Source organism: Daktulosphaira vitifoliae, unplaced genomic scaffold (genome assembly GCF_025091365.1).
Source record: "Daktulosphaira vitifoliae isolate Bord-2020 unplaced genomic scaffold, ASM2509136v1 Scaffold_15, whole genome shotgun sequence".
NCBI classification, from domain to species: Eukaryota; Metazoa; Arthropoda; class Insecta; order Hemiptera; family Phylloxeridae; genus Daktulosphaira; species Daktulosphaira vitifoliae.
This window is the reverse complement of record NW_026099586.1, coordinates 1-19,955: the sequence shown is the minus strand read 5'-3', so window position 1 is coordinate 19,955 and position 19,955 is coordinate 1. Positions and strand designations below refer to the sequence as shown.

At 24.7% G+C, this 19,955-nt stretch overlaps 3 protein-coding genes and 1 long non-coding RNA gene across 5 annotated transcripts; 3 read left to right on the top strand and 1 right to left on the bottom strand.

The window, feature by feature from the left end:
* The first annotated feature begins 207 nt into the window (after positions 1-207).
* On the top strand, positions 208-5,960 carry LOC126908827 (pyruvate kinase-like). Of its 2 annotated transcripts, none has more exons than XM_050691127.1 (10): positions 208-370; positions 2,448-2,565; positions 2,636-2,859; positions 2,916-3,102; positions 3,168-3,377; positions 3,439-3,620; positions 3,691-3,936; positions 4,028-4,250; positions 4,340-4,496; positions 5,738-5,960. In XM_050691127.1, the coding sequence occupies exons 2-10, from the start codon at positions 2,448-2,450 to the stop codon at positions 5,748-5,750; spliced, it is 1,560 nt and encodes a 519-aa protein (XP_050547084.1). In that variant the 5' UTR covers positions 208-370; the 3' UTR covers positions 5,751-5,960. The 2 variants fall into 2 exon arrangements, with proteins under 2 accessions (XP_050547084.1, XP_050547086.1); XM_050691129.1 differs by lacking the exon at positions 208-370 and adding an exon at positions 796-914.
* A 52-nt stretch (positions 5,961-6,012) lies between these two features.
* Positions 6,013-15,313, bottom strand: LOC126908832 (uncharacterized). The gene is made up of 3 exons (XR_007704844.1): positions 15,097-15,313; positions 14,850-15,031; positions 6,013-7,152 (listed from the first exon to the last, which is right to left on the bottom strand). It is a non-coding gene; the product is annotated as an uncharacterized LOC126908832 (long non-coding RNA).
* LOC126908828 (GTPase Era, mitochondrial-like) lies at positions 10,745-12,672 on the top strand. The gene is made up of 6 exons (XM_050691130.1): positions 10,745-11,042; positions 11,128-11,252; positions 11,327-11,501; positions 11,561-11,779; positions 11,842-12,022; positions 12,412-12,672. Exons 1-6 carry the CDS (start codon positions 10,842-10,844, stop codon positions 12,612-12,614), a joined length of 1,104 nt encoding a protein of 367 aa, XP_050547087.1. The 5' UTR covers positions 10,745-10,841; the 3' UTR covers positions 12,615-12,672.
* A 260-nt stretch (positions 15,314-15,573) lies between the features above and the next one.
* LOC126908830 (uncharacterized) lies at positions 15,574-19,945 on the top strand. The gene is made up of 3 exons (XM_050691132.1): positions 15,574-15,780; positions 19,306-19,398; positions 19,668-19,945. Exons 1-3 carry the CDS (start codon positions 15,690-15,692, stop codon positions 19,922-19,924), a joined length of 441 nt encoding a protein of 146 aa, XP_050547089.1. The 5' UTR covers positions 15,574-15,689; the 3' UTR covers positions 19,925-19,945.
* The last annotated feature ends 10 nt before the right edge of the window (positions 19,946-19,955 follow it).

Sequence of the window (19,955 nt, the reverse complement as noted above, 5' to 3'; positions counted from 1 at the left end):
TTATTATTAACTTCACGAATTTATTGATCCATTATTTTAATTTGTCTAGCACTAATAATAATTAATAAAAATAGTGAATTGTTATTGCTATTTTAACCTTGGATTTTAACATTTAATCGCTAAGGTATCTTATCTGTATTTCAAATTTTACATAGCACCTCTATTTTGCCAATTTAAAATCATAAATCAACATTTACAAACGTTACCACGTTCAATTCTTACAGCACACTTCTCCGGTTCCATACGGTCGATAGTGTGTAGATTTATTTATTAAGTTAAAAAAACGTAAATTGTTAACTGTTAACTTAATTTTAACTTACTTTGCTTTACACTTCAGTCTACAACTTAGATTATTCACTAAGAAAACAATGTGAGTATTTTTTTTTTTTGCTAAAATATATCTTAATTGATATAATGTAAAACTTATTGAATAGACAAACGTTTGTTAGGTGTCTATAGAACGTGACATTGTAGTAACCTTGAAGTTAATTCTCGTTTTCTAACAAAATTAAAGTTTTATTTTTGGTAAACTATTGGCATATATTAAACGGATATTATCTTATCTATAAGAGATCATATAAATGTCAAATACACCTATAGTTGCCTATGACATACTTGTCATGCTAAGTTTATTTTTCAAAAAAACAAACTAAAAAATATCAAAATTATTTGAGTTTTTAACTATAACTTTTCTAAATGAATCGTATTTTATCTGTTGTTCAAGTGATGGTTATAAATGGCTTAAAGAGAACACCCATAATTTCAGTGACAATACCATCAATATCTTCTAAACCATTTGGTTGCTTTTCAAAACGCCAGCTATTTAACTTTATGGTGCAACACGAGGTTTTAGATTTAAAAAGTAGTTTTTAATGTTTATGTAAATAGCATTATACCAAAAATCCTATCTTAAGGTATTCTTTTCCTTACTTTTATTTTTCTGTTAAATATTTACCTACAATGTTCTATCTCATTTTTGTAACCTACATCTTGTTATCATCACTTAAAAATTTATAAGACATAATTTTTATAATAATTATATTTATTCAATTAAATTTAGAAAGAAGTTATTTAATATTTATTTGGTGATATAAGTTGTTTAATGATTTCCTATTTCTATATACATTTATGACGATACATGTATAATTAAAGTATAGAATATTAAAAGGCAGTTTTTTTTATGATAATTCTTGTATTATAACATTTTTTAATTACTTTTATAAAAGGGTTAAACCAAGAAACTAGAACAGGTCAAAAATAAAATATCGTAATCTTAATTTTGAAACAATAAAAATGGTTATTAGTTTAAAATTATTTTTTTTTCTTAGCTAAAAAAATATATATGTATATATATTTGTGCTAATTTTGTTTGTTTTGTACCATAAATGTGTGCATTATGAATTCCTTAAATAACACAGTTTAAACGAATGATTTTGATAATCAAGGTGGTTATGTTAACAATTTTAATTTTTCATGAGATCATAACAAAATAATTTTCGTAGTATTAAACAAATTTTTTAAGTTTATATTGAAATAAATAACTTCATTATTTTTAAATCAACGTAATTACCCTTAAATGTACTGAAAATGAATAATAAAAACCAGAAAATGACAATATTTAACTTGATAACCTTCTCACAAAAACTGTCCAAATAATTTAATTTGATTTATATGTTTAGATGAAATAGAGTTACTAATTTCTCATACAAAAAAATTAGATTAGAGTTTTAACTTAAAATTTCGAATCATTATTAAATATTGAAAATTTCTATTGAACAGTATATTTTTTATAATCTATTTTTAAACATTTCATATATTTGAGATAAATTCCAAATTATTACATCAAAAAATTATAGTAATAATAACCAGAAAATATTTTTAAAGTACTATTTTAGAAAAAACTTGTGCAAACAAAATAGTTTATGAATAAAAATTAAACAGTCATACAATATAAATAGTACTATAAACTAAACTGTCTTTCTCACTATAAAACTTTGGTATTGGTATATTTCATTGCAATTAATTTTGGCAAGACTACCATGTATCTTCCTTGACTCTCTAGTCACCTGTTTAATCTGAATATAAAGTACTGCTACCTGCCAAAAAAAGAAAAATATGCTTGATTCTATTCAACTGTTTATTTTACTATGTTTATTTGTATGTTTTTAAATAAATTTCATACTTCAAAAACTAATAAATGTTTACTAAAATTACAAAGTTTCTTAATTTTAAAAAACTTAAATAATACTCTACATACTAATTCTAAAAAATTAACATGGGCAACGCTTGTATANAAAAAACTTAAATAATACTCTACATACTAATTCTAAAAAATTAACATGGGCAACACTTGTATATAACCCAGAAAAAGTCAGAATTTTTATTTAAAGAATAATTATGTTATCTAGATAAAGATGATTTTTTAAACTGTTTTTTTTTTTTTTTAGATGGCAAAAACTGTGTACCAACATGATAATACCACTACTCATTTAGATTATATGAGCACACTGGATATTGATGTTGAAGCTCAATTTATTCGTCTTTCTGGTATCATTTGTACAATTGGTAAGTTTATTAGTTTTCAAACTTTTTTTATCTAATTTATGTATATTAATTTCATTACTTTATTATTTAGGACCAGCCTCTGTTGCTGTGGGAACGCTTGAAGAGATGATTGAGGCTGGTATGAACGTTGGCCGATTGAATTTCTCCCATGGATCACATGAGTATCATGCAAATACCATCAAAAACTTAAGACAAGCTGCTGAAAATTACAGCAAAAAAATTGGAATTTACTGTCCATTGGCTATTGCTTTAGATACGAAGGGTCCTGAAATCAGAACTGGCTTATTAGAAGGCGTAAGAATATTGATTAGATTATTTTTACTTATTTTTATTAGTATTAAATATTTTAGGGCGGATCAGCTGAAGTTGAACTTAAAAGGGGAGAACAAATTCGTTTGACTACAGACAAACAGTTTGAAAGTCATGGAAATGGTAAAGAAGTTTATGTTGACTATGCAAATATTACCAAAGTAGTTAAACCAGGCAACCGTGTTTTTGTTGATGATGGTCTAATTTCATTGATTGTCAAACAAATTGGTAAGTAAATGTTTTTATTATTTTTTGACTTTTGTACATAAATAGTATTTGTTTATTTTTTGTAGGAAGTAATTATATTGATTGTACAATTGAAAATGGTGGATTATTAGGAAGTCGTAAAGGTGTTAACTTACCAGGTGTACCAGTAGATCTTCCAGCTGTTTCTGAAAAAGATAAGAGTGATTTACAATTTGGTGTTGATCAAGGAGTAGATATGATTTTTGCTTCTTTCATTCGAGAAGCATCTGCTATTAAAGAAATAAGAGATATTTTAGGTTCACATAAATATTAATATAAAAATTATTATGTAAAATAATAAAAACTTTTTCATAACAGGAGAAAAAGGAAAAAATATTCTTATTATATCAAAAATTGAAAATCATCAAGGTATGAAAAATTTACAAGAAATAATTGAAGCATCTGATGGCATTATGGTTGCAAGAGGTGATTTAGGTATTGAGATTCCTCCTGAAAAAGTGTTCCTTGCACAGAAAGCTATGATTGCACGCTGCAACAAAGTATTCAATATTTCATATATAATTTATATTAAATTAATTATAACATACTGAGTAAAATCATTTATTATAGGCTGGTAAACCTGCAATCTGTGCCACTCAAATGTTGGAGTCTATGATTAAAAAACCTCGTGCTACCAGAGCTGAATCGTCTGATGTAGCTAATGCTATTTTAGATGGAGCTGACTGTGTTATGTTATCAGGAGAAACTGCTAAAGGTGAATATCCTTTAGAATGTGTGCGTACTATGGCTACTATTTGCAAGGAAGCTGAAACTGCTGTTTGGCAAAAACAGTTATTTGCTGATCTCTCATCTGCAGTGAGTACTTAGTTATTGAAATAATAACTGTGACATTTTACTATCATAATATATGATGATTTTCATTTATCGACTAACGTATTACACTTAGGTCACCTTACCATTAGATTCTTCGCACACTACTGCAATTGCTGCTGTAGATGCTGCTAACAAATGTAAAGCAGTTGCTATCATAGTTCTCACAACATCTGGTCACTCTGCTCATCTTCTTTCCAAATATCGACCTCGTAGTCCTATCGTAGCTATTACTAGAAATGCCCAAGTAGCTCGTCAATGTCATGTTTACCGTGGTATTTTGCCGTTGTATTATAGTGGTAAATATTTCAATCTAAATTTTATTAAAAATAATTAAATTTATTTTAAAATTAAAAATAAAATTATAACTAATTTATTTGTGCCATAGAACCAGCATCATCTGATTGGTTAAAAGACATTGATAATCGTGTTGTTCATGGAATTCAGTTTGGTAAGGCTCGTGGTTTCCTTCAATCTGGTGATCCGATTGTTATTGTCACTGGATGGAAAAAGGGATCTGGCTATACCAACACCATACGTATTGTGTATGTACCCGAAAAAGAAGATTTTAGTCTTATAGCAAATTAAATATATTTTTGTCATGGTGATGCTAGGTTAAAAAACATTTCCTTTATCATATAAATGTAGGCACTGTGATATCAATCNAAACATTTCCTTTATCATATAAATGTAGGCAATGTGATATCAATCACACTGTTAGTATTAACAATGTTACCTTATAATTTCCTAACAATTAAATTGCTATATGAACATTTTTAATTTCTAGAAATTTATTGTCAACAGATAAATCTACCTTATGTAGTTTTTTTTTTTTTTTTTATTGCGGTTGGTTGTGGTTGAGAAATAGCAAAATTTAAAAAAGGAGTAATAGTTGTTCTTTAAATAGTTAGTGGATTATTTTATTTATGCTTAACAATTCATCTAACTATTAATTGTATCTTCTTAACCTTTTACCTTATAGCTTGATATACATATTTTTTAATTTATTATACAAAAGTGAGAGATACTGTAATGTAACACGTTTATTACCATTATGTACTAGTCATTTGTATGCATATACGTAACATTGGTATGATTATACTTAAATGTTAAATGCTTCTATTATAAATTTGAATAGATTGTATCAACTACTTGTTTATTATTATTAAATATATGTTTTATAAATTTAAGTAGAATATTGCATGATTTTAAAAAAATAAAACCTTTTAATAATTCAATTAACTAAAAGTCAGCAGCACCCTTATTAGTTTTTTTATAATTAAAATAGAAAAACATAATTAATCTATAATTTTATGCTTTTAATACTTTAAAGAAATTTAAGTATTACTTTATTTTTTGTTTTATTATTAACTAGTCAACATTAAACTAATGAAAAAAAAGAATCTCTATTATTGAATTTGGCCTTCTTATTTTTATTAATTCAATTACTTTTTATTCTATGAAAAATTTTTGTGATCTCTTAACTAACTTTAACTGTTATGTAATATAGTAACAATATTAATCAAGTGTTTGTTATTTTATCTACTTATGATGTATTGATTAAAAAAAAAAAATTAACAAGCATTATTATCAACATAATATGTTAGTAATTTTATATAATGAAATAATTAATTTATACTCAAAATACTAAATTCATTTATAAGTAAAGATAATGCTTTTTTTTTAATGGGAAGCTTATTGTAACAAACAACAAAGAATACTAAAATAAATCTGTGTATTTTGTTAACTTAATACAGTTGTGTACTTATTGTTTTTTGTTTTTCAGTAACGTGGAATGAGGTGTCCAATAATGAGTGATATACCGCAATAAAAAAAAATAAATAAAACAATGATCTATTTAGAAGATCCCAGATAAATTTGTCTTATAATTTGTGCAATAAATATTGTACTTTAGTATACTATTATTGTGTTTTAAAAACAGTAAGTTATAAATTATTACTTTGTATTCCTTGTTATTCATAAAAAATAAATAAATTTTAGGATTGTGATGTAAAACTAGTTATTTTTAAAATTTTTCCTTAAATAAACATTAGTGGGTCAAAAAAATTCAATCATCAAAAATTAAATGAGAACCTTTATAACTTTATTATTACATTAAAATAAACATTATGTAAAAATTTAAAAAAAATGTATTGATCAACGTAAAGCGGAAGTTTAGGGTAAAGGTGGCCGACCCCAAGTAGTTGGGATTAAGGCGAGGAAGAAGAAGAAGATGAAGGTAGGTGTTCATTAAGGTGGATCAAAAGAATTGGATCATCGAAAATTAAATGAGAACCCTTATAACTTTATTATTACATTAAAATAAACATTTTGAAAAAATTTGGGATTTAAAAAAAAATTTACTGGTCGTTCTACGTATTTTTAGTATTTTGACCAAATATATCCTTAGAAAAAAAAAGTCAACTGATATTCAATTTTTATTCAAATATGATTTATAATATAGTTACTAACCCAACTGTAGAATACAAGTTTCAAATCAAAAATTGATATAGTGGATGTCTAATTAGCACCAATATATGGTATATTTCTGATAGGTCTCAAGTTTTGCATTTTGGCTGTCACTTATGTATATTATAAATAGAAAAAAGTTGTTCAATCATCTTAAAAACTCATACCTTTTAAGCTAATTATTTATTAAAAAAAAAATATTTAATTTTAAGATATAATGACGCTAATTAGACATCTACGTTATCAATTTTTGACTTAAAACTTGTATTCTACAGTAAAAATTAAACTATGTTGATATACTAATCATAATATTGAATGAAAATTGAATATCAGTTGACTTTTTTTCTTGAGGTATTTTTGGTCAAAATACTAAAAATACGTAGAACGACCAGTAAATTTTTTTTTAAATCCCAAATTTTTTCAAAATGTTTATTTTAATGTAATAATAAAGTTATAAGGGTTCTCATTTAATTTTCGATGATCCAATTCTTTTGATCCACCTTAATGAACACCTACCTTCTTCCTCGCCTTAATCCCAACTACTTGGGGTAGGCCACCCTTATCCTAAACTTTCACTTGACACGATCTCCCACATCCTCTACATTCACATCAGGTGTCCTCATATCGCATGCATTCAATAACATCTCTCCATTTCTTTCTTGGTCTTCCTCTACCTCTTCTTCCTATAACTGTTCTTACAGCTTCCGATTCTTCTCTTCTTATAATGAACACCTACCAATAACATAAATAATAGTTATCTTCTAAAGAATAATTATACATTTAAAATTGATTTAATGTTAAGTCTAGCAGGAATTCAGCAAAATGGATATGCGAATTTTTTTTAATATTAGTATTTACTAATAGTTGACAGTAATTAAAATAACATGCTTTGTCGCTAATTAAAAAAAAATTTATGTCCACCAAAAGTATGTGATTTTTAACTTAATAGATCTTGCTCATAAAAGACAAGTTTTCAAGGCGACATTCATTTTTTATTTGTATAGTACATTAATAATAATTTATATGTGAACTAATTTACAATATTGTAAAATAGACTACTTTAAAAGTAAATATTTATAATTCATAAACTTTTTAAGTTAATGAATTATACCTTAATTTAAACATTATTTAAAAGATGGTTTAAAATGCAATGTATTTTTTTTTAAACTGCACAGAAATCTTAATTGTGATGTATAGAGCTATGTTGGTTGTCTTAACATTCAAAACAAAAATTTAGTTATTACAAAAAAGGCTGTACTATAAAAATATTAATTTTGATTTGTCAGTAATATTATGAAAAACGCTTTGTTATTGGAATAACAAAATATATGTAGGTTACAAATGTCTAATTTAAAACTTTATTTAGAATAATATATAGACTAAATATTCTTTTAAAGATTATTTAAATTATAATTTGTTAACCTATGCTACAATAATATAATAAATAATTTTCAACTATAACTTCAAATAAATTAATATTTATTAAAAATATGGTTTCTCTGCTGTGTCATACTTCAGGAAATACATTTGTACAAGGTACTACTGACATATACAATTTCATAATTTTGGATGATTACAAAAATTGAAATTCTCAATAGTTTCTGAGATAATAAGTGTTATCTTTAATCTATCATTCAGTATACATATATTTATTTATAGTTATGATAATATTTACAAAAATTTTTTTTTTAATTATTTATTATATCCTAGCGAAGAGAATATTTTTTTAAGGTTCCCATTATCTAATATTGTATAAAATTTATTTCAGTATACTAAAAATTTATACTTATTGCATTTATAAGAGTTTCAATTTCCTCAAATATTTAATTTTATAATACTAACATTTTTTAATTATTTCATTTTGATTAATTAATTGATGAAACTATAATAATTTTCAGTTGCTACAATGTGTTATTGTAGCAAATCAGTATTTATGTAACTTTATTTACCTACGCCATAACTTTTAATCGTCTTGCGTTACTAAGTTCAATTATTTTTGTTCCTTAATATATTTCACAAGATTGGACATTAAAAAGTTAAAAAAATTAATTAAATTAAGATTAGCAATCGTTAATATTATGGTAGGTTTAACTTTCAACTTTACTAGTTATTTTTTAACCTAAATACGTATCAAATATAAAAATTAATTTAAATTTATTTTTCAGTTACTTTGAGTCTAACTAAGTTAAGAAATGTATTGAAGTAAACTTAGGTATTACAAAATTAGTATAATTACGACGAGTTGAAAAAACGTGTTAAATATCTAACCTTGGTATTTCATATATAGAAATATACAAAGTCACTTAAAAATAATTATGACCTTTATTTGTTTTTGCTGTCATCTCAAAAAAGTAGTAAGATATCTAAGATTTACAAGTCTAAGGCTACTGTATTTAGACTAATATTTTGGTACCACCTCTTACTTGCTTTATAGGCTCATACATTCAATACATACCTTAAATATGACTCGTCGAAAATAATATTGAAAAAACTACAATTTCATATAATTCATATGTTTGTTTATAATTAGAAGTTTTTTAAAAAAGTGTTCAATGATTTCCGATTTCTTAGTTACGATTAATAATAATATAATTTACAACATATAAGAAATTACGGTGTCTTTCCACAACTTGTAATAAATATTGCCTTTGCTCTTCGTCATTTGTTATACAGTTATTAAAACTCGTCATAAAAGCGACTCCGCGTTCTGCTGGGTCATTTATTACGAATAATGATTCTACTTTATTTTTAGCCTGATTGTAGTTCGAATTTTGAGCCCAAGTGTTTGGTTGATCCTTTAAAAATTCTTGGTTTATGCCAAGGGTAGAAAATAATTTTTTAGTATTTTCTGATATAAACTGGTTTAGTCCTTCATTTTCTTTTACTTTTTTATATCTATTCTTTTTTTTAAATTTATTTCTCCTTTTTTATTTAAAGCTTGAACCATTTTTTTTTTTGTTCTCTAATGATATGCTTTCATAAAAAAATGATAGTCCTGCTAAAATGATAGGACTATCATTTTAGGACGAAGAGCAAAGGCAATATTTATTACAAGTTGTGGAAAGACACCGTAATGAGTACCCCGATTGTAAAAAATCTACATTGGTGACAAAAAAACAAAAAATAATTTTAAATATATATGTATGTAAGTTAATGCCATATTTTAAAATAAAAAAATGTAAAAAAGAAACAGTAAAATTTGACGATATATTAATTTATTTTTATGTACATCGTATATTCTAGCGTACGTTCTAATCTAAAAAAAAGGTAGTAGTTTTAAACATTAGTAGAAAAAAAATTTTTCTCTTAAAATACACACAAATATTAATCAAATTAAAAAAAAAATTTTTTTTGGTTTACATAAGTGTTTGTAGAACTTAACCATATTTTTGAGCTTTTTATGGACTTTACGCAATCAATTTTGGACTTACAATTTTTTTTTCTAATTATTATTATTCGGCATTAAAAAACGAACAATTTAGATGTACTAAGTAAGAAATTTGAACAAAAATTGAATAAATAGTGACATTTTATGTTTTTTTGAGTATTTTTGGTCAATTTTCTTCAAACGCGTTGAGCGACCTGTAAAAATTTTTTTTAAACCTCAAATTTTCAAAAAGGTTTATTTTAATGTATATAATACATTTATGAGGTATCTCATAAACATTATGAAGATCGATTTTTTTTGAGCCACCCTAATAATCACAACAAAACATTCGTCAAGTTTTAGTATTACTGATGATAGTCTTCAAATTCGTTTCAATATTTTGGTTTATATTAGTTTTTGCATTATTTCAATCTTTCTTCTTTTTTTACAACTGTTAATCTTTTGAAAATCTAAAAAATTATATTGAATTTTTTTTTTTTATTTTACGAATCAAATATCACTTGCGATATCTATTAATGATATTGTAAATTCATAATAATCATTATCGTTGATTACATTTGAATTAGATAATTCTTAAGTATATAGATGTACTTTTTATTCCCTTAAAATTCATTATCTTGACATGCAATTAAGTTGAATAACAATTAATAATAAAATTATATAACATTTTGAAAAAAATAGTCCAACACTTAGATTAATAATATATCACAATTACTTTATTAAAATCTATAAATTTACGCAATAACTGTGTGATAACAATATTGTACTGTATTTCATATAATCTGTAGTATTAAATTATAGCTTTAATTGCAACATATTTTACATATTATGATAAATGTACAGAATAATAATCCAAACATTGAGTATTATTATTTCTTTATGAAATAAATAAAGATATTATTTGATAACGGTTATCAAAAAAAGATTAGTACCATGCACTTGATAAATTCAAAAAAACTTCATATTTTTACATATTATTGTCGGTAATTTTTTATATCGTAAATGTTTCATTTAAAATTAAGTAATATTTAAAATGATCAATAGTTCAACTAACTCAATACTCTCGAGTTTGAAAAAACCACAATATTATCTTAATGTAATTTTGAGATATACTCATAATACAAATAGTAGTAATAAAGAATATGTGGATCAACAACGACTACTAAAAGTAGCCATAATTGGTGTACCCAACGCTGGTAAAAGTACTCTGATAAATAGAATTATTCAAAGAAATGTTAGAGTTTTATATATCAATATGAACAGCATTTGTGATTAAAAGACTAAATATTATCATACATATTATTAATTTAATTTATTAGATATTAGCAACATCAAACAAAGTTCATACAACAAGATTGAAAGCTCGTGCAATTTTAGTAGAAAAACAAACTCAAATAGTTTTTTTAGATACTCCTGGTTTAGTAGACAATGAAGAAATTACTAAGTTATTATTTATAGAATTTAAATGTTTTACAGTACCTTATGATGTTAAAAACTATATATATATTTTATTTTAAGATATAACCTTGAGAAATCATTTACTAGCGATTGCTTGGGTGCAATATATGAAGCTGACACAATAGGAGTTTTACATGATGTATCCAATCGCCATACTAGAAATCGTTTAGATCCAAAAGTTTTGAGATTACTTCATTTAAACGACGATAAAGAATCATTTTTGATACTGAATAAGGTATTGTTATGTTACTATAATTCTTATTATAATTTTTTTTTAATAAATTGATGTAATAGATTGATGCCTTCAGATCAAGACGTAGTTTATTAGATTTATCAAAATCTTTAACCTGCAACAATCTTAAAAACTTAGAAAACTACAAAAAAGATAAATCTTTAAATAAACTCAGTGAAATGAAATTAAGTGAAAAAATAAAAAATTGTGTTGGTTGGGATAAATTTAGAGATGTATTTATGATATCTTCATTAACTGGTGATGGTGTACAAGATATTAAGGTAGTAAAAAATTATTTTTCTTTTAACTAAACACTATTATTTGATTTTTTCTTTAATTTTAGGATTATCTTATTCAAAAAAGTAAGCCTTCATCATGGATATTTCCTGAAGGTACATTAACTGACAAACAAGATACTGATTTAATACTGGAAATAATTAAAGCAAACCTTCTTAATAATCTCCCAAATGAAGTACCATATAAATTGCAGATTGAATTAGAATATTTTGAAGTATCTTCTGATGGTAATGTTATGTTTTGATATTTATTATGTGTGTAAATTTTGTATAGTTGTAATTTTGGGTAAATGACAATTTATCACAGAGTACACAGAAACCTTAAGAATTATTCAATGTAAACCAAATATTAAATTTCTTTACCAAATGTTTAGAAAAGGATGTTTCTATCAAGTACCAGAAAATGACTTCTTGATCTTACGTGTTTTGTATTTTGCACTTCATTTATATTTATCACTATTGAAATTAAATCTTTATTTTGCTTTCCTGGGAGCAAACATATCATTTTATAAAAAGCAACCATAAAATTACAACAACCAATAGTTCATTGATAATTTAATGTATAATGAAAATGTAGGATTTCATATAGTATTTATAAGTTTGTAAATTACTTATAGGTAATATGCATATTGTTGTTTTGGTTGGCTGTGATACAGAAAGATTAGAAAAATTAGTAATTGGGAAAAAAGGTAACCGTATAAGAAGAGTAGCAAAAGAATCTGAACAAAACTTAAGAAATGTTTTTTTTACTGATGTATTTTTGAAATTAGTTGTAACTGAAAAACATAAAACAATAGAATCTGTAAGTGCTGAAATGTAGAATCTACATCATTTTCTGTATATTAAATGTGTAATATAAAAATGTGTTTTCCTATGAATTATAAATTGTTTTGTATTCATACAAAGTCTTGCGAAATAGGTGCAAAACTAAACAAATGTATAAGGGAGTCTATTGTATGAACTTTACTAGATATATATTATAAATATGGTTTATATATCCTTATTATTCCAACTTAATTTTCCAACTGGTACATATTCATATAGGATCTGGTCTAATATCCATATACATTAAAGTGGCCCTTAAAAATCGAATGTCTTTTTTTTTACGCTACCCCTTAATTTTTTTTTAATAGTCAAAAAAATGAGCTGTGCAAAATTTGGGACCGATCCATAAAGGTTAACCCGTGACCCCAGGTTTATTAAGTTGAGAAGAGGCAAATTTAATAGAAATACAGTTATCAAATACAGTTAAATAACTTTTTTTTGCTTAACTTGGTAGAATTATGAAAGTAAAACTCAAATGAAGAACATTTTACAAGAAATTCAAAAATAATAACTTCAATGTAGTTTTCTTAATAAATAGCCCACAAAAACACTACATAGAGTAAAAAACATGTAAAAGTCTTAATATATTGTTGTAGTCTTCGATTAATTTAATCCCATACTCGACTGATTTTTTGAAAATTGATCCGGCATTTTGGAGTGCGAACAATAGTTACATAAATGCTTTAAATACTATAAGCAAACTACGAGTCGTTAATGATACATTCGAGCATGGGATTAAATGAATCGAAGACTACAATAATGTATTCACTACAAACGAAAAGCAGAAACAATACGTTTTACAAATAGTAAGTGATTATCGAAAAAAATTTCCTAATTGTAAAAAAAGTACATTAACAAAAAATATTTTGTAATTTAATTTTCTACTTTAATTATTGTGTAAAATATTTTGTTTTAAAGTTATTATTATTTAAAAAAAAATAAATTTAAAAATATTAATAATAAGTAAAATATTTTATAAAAAAAATGATGTTATAAGAAAATCAGATTTGTTTTCTATATGATTAACATTCAGATTATACATTTGCAGGGAGATCTCAATCAGATGTAATTTAGTGGTAAATAAGTATTAATCAAAAAGCATAACTTCTAACCAAAAAATAAATTATTTTCCTTAATCAAAAAATGTAATAATACAATAATTTTGTTAGGTTTATAATTAATCATTAATTAACTGTCCATAAAATAATAAATATAATATAGTTATCGTATTTGGCATAAAAAATTAAACTTTTAGGACCTTTTTTTAAACAAATATGCATTTTCCAAAGAATAAAATGAAAATAAATAAGTAAAAATCAACAAAATCCGTTATAACATATTTTTAAGACTTTTATATGTTTTTTATTCTATGTAGTTTTTGTGGGCTATTTATTAAGAAAACTACATTGAAGTTATTATTTTTGAATTTCTTGTAAAATTTTCTTTATTTGAGTTTTATTTTCATAATTCTAAGTTAAGCAAAAAAAAAGTTATGAGACATAGATCACTTATTTCTATTAAATTTGCCTCTTCAACTCAACTCAATAGGCCCGGGGGTACGGGTTAACCTTTATTTTGCACATATTTTTACTATAAAAAAAAAATTAAGGGGTAGCGTAAAAAAAAAAGACATTCGATTTTTGAGGGCCACCCTAGTATACATATATATATATATATTGTAGAATTAATATAGTTTAAATGAGAGGAAAAAATGAGAATTATTATATTAAAAAGTAAATCCAATTTGAACATAAGATTATTTGATTCATACCTCATTTCTTCTATGCCTCTCTTTATAACTAAAACATTAATTTTTTATCTAATAAATGAATTCATTTTTTGAAATATTTTTATGGCATATTTATTGAGTCACAATAAATGACAAAAACAATTCAAAATATTCTGTTCACCTACAGAATATTTAACTGTACAGTATTCTTTGTGTGTATCTCGAAGAAATTTAAATTAGACATAGGTACTTGATCTCTACTACATGTGTTGTGTAAACAGCTAAGAACTTTCACTTAAAAATATTTCAAGGTTAATTTAGTACTTATTCAGATCACATAATAGTTGAATGAAGACTAGAATTAAAAATAAACATGTAGTGCAGAATTATGGAGTAAACTTTTTTTTAACAAATATTGAGTTTTCTATTTTATTTGTTTTATTTTCATTTAATTATAATAATAATATAAAGTTATTTAATAATTAGATATTACTTAGTTACTTTGTTAGATGTCCTTTTTATTAAAACAACGTCTTGTCGATGTTATGTCAAGGGAAACCACTAAAAAACTGTTTAAAACTTGAGACTTATTCAGATTTTAGCAATAATTACTGTAAAACAGACTAAAACGATTACTTAGGGAGATCATCTATGGCAATATTATCACTATAATTTCTAATACTCTGAAAAATAAAAGTAGTTTATTATTAAAAAATAATGTTTCTAACTTTTTTTGTTTTATTTATACTCATCACAAGTTATACGCATAATAACATCCAAATTGTAAGGTTCACGCGATAACACTGATCAAGGGATTTAAATTAGTCAACTTGGAAATATTTTTTTATTAATAGATTTTATGTTAAATGGTGGATGCTCTTATTTGGATTTCTAAAATGAATTTTCTAAACTAAAACTAAATGAAAAAGATTGATTAATTTTTTTATCGTCTTTCAAAATATTTAATTTGGTAACTTCCTAGTTAATAATTAAATCTCAAAAAGTGCCCACAGTTATGCTAGAAGGAAAATTATGCGATTATCTATATAATTGTATTACATACGTATTAATAACCCATTATACTGGTCAAATATATACAGATTGAACAAATTTACATTGAACACTTCATTTCCCACTTTCAAACACGACAAGGCCGTACGATTGCCTTAATAACAGTCTTGTACTGCCACCACTCAGAGTTAAGAAGTTTGGTATATTTGCACGAAGTCTATAAAAGAAACCTGTGCCTGTTAAATAACTTATTTCTAACGACATAATCAATTCTCAAATTAACACAACACATAGCTCAATACTTTTTATCCTCTTCAAACATTCAACACCATGCACCAACCTATTGCGGTGCTTTTATTCGCAACTGTCTTTGCCATACCAGCCAAGACTGCGTTCATTAGGACCAGTGGTATTGAATTACGTAAGTAATCAACATATTTGTAAAAGATTTTATTATCTCGTCTCATATTGATTATTTTTCTTTAAAAAATGCCTAGATACTAGGAAATTCTATAAAAAAATAATTTAATATGTATACTTTAAGTGATACAGATAAAAATAACTATTAAATAACCTTTTTGTTTTGCTAAAATATTCCTGAAATATTTTCTAGTTGCACTACTGTTTGAAAATGAGAATGACAAAGATCCCATTGATTATATTTTTAGCTTCTCCCACAAAAATCTTATGGTAATGTCGAAATGATAAAAATTTCGGGACCCTGTACGTATTATCAGTAGAGCCATTATTCAATATGATGCTTTTTTTATATAAATAAAATTGAAATATTTAAAATATATTGTAGTACTTTATGCTCCATAAAAATATAATATAAATATATATTACTTAAATATATCCCGTAATAAAATGCCTAAAAATTGTATCTTCACCATATAATTTTTTTACTGTAGGGTGATTTGAGTGTCATATCCTTCCTTATACTTACGCCAGTGACCCTATGGTAATTCAATTTACATTATTAAGTTTTTAATACTTTATTTAAAATAGAAAAAATTATACTCATCAAACAGTTGGGTTTCCAGTAAATAAGTATTTTATTTAATTCAAAGTTATGTAATATTTTAAGTTGCAAAATCAATATCATGAAATTGGCATAACCCGGAATACTTGCCAGTTGTAATATATTTTGCATATCTATTCTGTAGATATAATAACACACAATATTCTAGTGGCGTATTTGGGGGGTTGATCTGGGACAAGCCCCTTCAAAACTAATATTTATATTAAAAAAAATTTACCGATTAACCTACCAGTTACACAACTAGATGCATTTTTTTACGAGTAATATGATTTCAAATCATTTTGATAACCTTTTTATTTTTATAAAATTTGAAAAATCACTATTTATTATAAGAGGAGGGGTAAAATTTTTAAACGACAAACAATTTTTTTAGTACTCTATCTTCTTCTTTTTCCTTGCTTTAATCCCGACCAAAACCTCTCTGAAACTTGTTTGAAAATACGCTTCTGTTAAATCTATTAATATTTTTGGTTCAATCTTAATTTGTATTATCAATTTTCTAAAATTAGTAATTTAATCTTCGTTTGATTATGATGTATTATAATACACTAGTATTATGGTAATTATATATAATCAACGGGTTTCTACTAGATTATAATATATCTTAACAATTCTTTATGATTAATATTGATTAACGGATTGTGTAAGTAGATTGTGTAAAAACAATGAAGTTTGGTCAAATATTATTTGTTAATGTAATAAAAAAAGTATTATCTATCTTCCATCATTTGACAATGCGCGTCGCTGAATTTAACAATAAATTATTATAATAATGATAGTAAGGTAAGGTATTTTAATTTGTTATACACAATATTATTTAAGAGAAAGTTCATCGATTTTTCTAAGGGAAAGAAAAATCAGTTATTAAAAAAAAAAAATTGTTAAATGCATGCAGATCAAAAAAATATTATTACAATTTTTTGTCATGAGACAATTATATGAATAGAGAGAATATTCATTGATAATACAAAGAAAAAAGTGATTTCGCTCCATCGCAGTCGTTGTTACACTTTCATCCTATGAGACCGGATCAACGACCTGTGGTTTTGGTCGTGATTTATAGAGAATAGAAGTAAAATTTAAGTATTAACATAAACCGTATACTCGGTTGTCAACAATTATGNTTAACATAAACCGTGTACTCGGTTGTCAACAATTATGATTGCTATGCGTAGATCATATTAATAATGTTTGAAAATCGAAAGCGAGTAAAAGTTTTAGTTTTCATTTTGTCTTAATAGGATATACATACATATTGTGTAAATGCACAACATATTCAATCGTAGTAATAATACGTTATTAATTTTATTAAACAAAATTATTAACTTTTTATTATTCAAGTTACTTAACAATTATACTCAGAGTGAATGAGCTTAGTCCCATCAGAAAAATAATTTATTGAAGGGGGAATTAAAATTAGGTCTCTAAAAATTTTGTCCTTCCTACGGCTATAAAATTAAAACTTAATTGTCATTACAATATTTAAAACCTAGAGCCTAATTATTTTTATCTTTTTTCATTAAGGCAATTTTGTTAACTAATTTGGAATATAATTTTTCATTACTAATTTTTTCTCATACAGAGGTGTAACCTACAGAGAGTGAATTCGAATATAGTATGCCATTTTATAAAATTAACGTTGTACTATTTTAGGGTTTACATTAATCGACATTTTATTATTACTTTACGATAAAAATTATATCAAGAACCTATACTGCACGGAAAACAAAAAAAGAAATATATTGCCAATTACTAATAACAAGATTATAATTTCAAATGCACAATTTTTTTGTTTTTACCTCATTAAAAAAACATAAGGTCAACAATTTTTAAAATATTTCTTTGTAGGCTTCTACATTAATTCTCATTATTAAAACTGCGTACTGTCACCAGCTAATGAAATTTATGTATAGGTTATCTATTATTACTAACCAAAGATCGTTGGAGCATGTAGACCAAAATATTCAGATGCGTGGGAACTACCACACTTCTCTGTATTAAACATAGATAATATTAATATTGTATAGTTAATATAAAATTTTTTGGTAGTAAACTTATAAAAAATAATCTTTTTACATTTTATATTAAAATTATTAAATAGTATTTTATTTAAAATAGTATTTAAGACTTGGTCAATGAATCAAAATTAACGTATTAGATTTTAACTTTAATATCAATACACAATAAGATTTATTTTCATTTTTGAACTATCAATTCTAACATTATATTTTACAATTATCGGAAGGGCTTACGTCCCTATAAAATTCTCTAGAAGTGCCTATGACAAAGACTTAATTATTTCTTAGGCTATTGTTTAAAGAAAACCAGCAAGTCAATTTTTTTATTTTTTACATACGTGACTTTAAAAATTAAGTTATTTATATTAATCAGCTTAATAAATTATTCATAGAATAACATACATATAATATTAGAAATAAATTTAAAGCGTGTAAATATCAAAAGTAATGACAATATAACGTACAATAAACAAAATAATAATGACCATGAATATACCTGTATTCTCATCGCATTTCAACTAGGGAGTTCTTTGATTTAATAGTCAGAGTTTTCGTTTGTAATGCTGTTAAGGTCGTCAACTATTGAAGACTTCTAGATGTATATAATAAATTATCTTATTTCATGGATAATTAACATTTACGATGTGAATAAATATTATATAAGACAAGGTATTATTTAATTAATAAAAAACTTATTTTTTTTTTGTACATGTATAAAGGATAAAGCAAACTTTTAATTTCCATTGTTGATGGATTTCATTTCATTTTATTAAATAAGTAACGGTAAATTACACTGGTAATAAATATGATAACTATATTTTGCCTCGTAAATGAAATTTTTAAGTGAAGTAAAATAACTTTATGGTCATATTTTTTTTTGTTTTAGCAACGTATACTGATCCCTGTAAAAGAAATGACAAGGATTTTAGTGGTTGTCTAAAAAAAACTTTGCAATACTTGATTCCTAAATTCAGCAAAGGTAAGAGTGATTTTGAATATTGTTCGCATAAAAGATGATTTTAGTTTTAGTTTTTGGAATTGTACTAAAATAAATAGAAAAACCAATAACTTAACTAGTCTATGTATATATGAGAAAACTTATTAAGCCTAATAAATCTACGTTAAGTAATGTAAAATATGAAAAATATTTTACCTTTTATTAGAAATATAGTATGATAAACAACTTTAGTTTTTACTATTTTATAATATAAAGTGATAATAATAAAATTTATTTTTATATGCTTTTAGAGGGTATACCACAATTAAATATCACGACTTTAGATCCTTATCATTTGGATGAATACCTTATGCATTTTGACTCGGCACAAATCGATGGAAAATGTCTTTTTAAAAATGTTAACGACTATGGTTTGTCAACAATAAGAATAGTCGACGTGAGGTTTGTTACCTTCATAAAATATATACATATTTATAATATAAATAAGTTATTACATTTTATTATTCCCTTGGGAAAGCATTGTGTGAATGATAAATCAAAATTATGAATCACTACTGATTTCATGATCCTAAATATTT

Coding starts and splice junctions, on each gene's coding strand:
- LOC126908830 (XM_050691132.1), top strand. CDS start 15,690: ATGCACCAACCTATTGCGGTGCTTTTATTCGCAACTGTCTTTGCCATA. Junction 15,781..19,305: donor GACCAGTGGTATTGAATTAC/GTAAGTAATCAA, acceptor TTTTTGTTTTAG/CAACGTATACTGATCCCTGT. Junction 19,399..19,667: donor GATTCCTAAATTCAGCAAAG/GTAAGAGTGATT, acceptor ATATGCTTTTAG/AGGGTATACCACAATTAAAT.
- LOC126908827 (XM_050691127.1), top strand. CDS start 2,448: ATGGCAAAAACTGTGTACCAACATGATAATACCACTACTCATTTAGAT. Junction 2,566..2,635: donor TGGTATCATTTGTACAATTG/GTAAGTTTATTA, acceptor TTTATTATTTAG/GACCAGCCTCTGTTGCTGTG. Junction 3,378..3,438: donor AGAAATAAGAGATATTTTAG/GTTCACATAAAT, acceptor TTTTCATAACAG/GAGAAAAAGGAAAAAATATT.
- LOC126908828 (XM_050691130.1), top strand. CDS start 10,842: ATGATCAATAGTTCAACTAACTCAATACTCTCGAGTTTGAAAAAACCA. Junction 11,253..11,326: donor GACAATGAAGAAATTACTAA/GTTATTATTTAT, acceptor TTTTATTTTAAG/ATATAACCTTGAGAAATCAT. Junction 12,023..12,411: donor TTTTGAAGTATCTTCTGATG/GTAATGTTATGT, acceptor AATTACTTATAG/GTAATATGCATATTGTTGTT.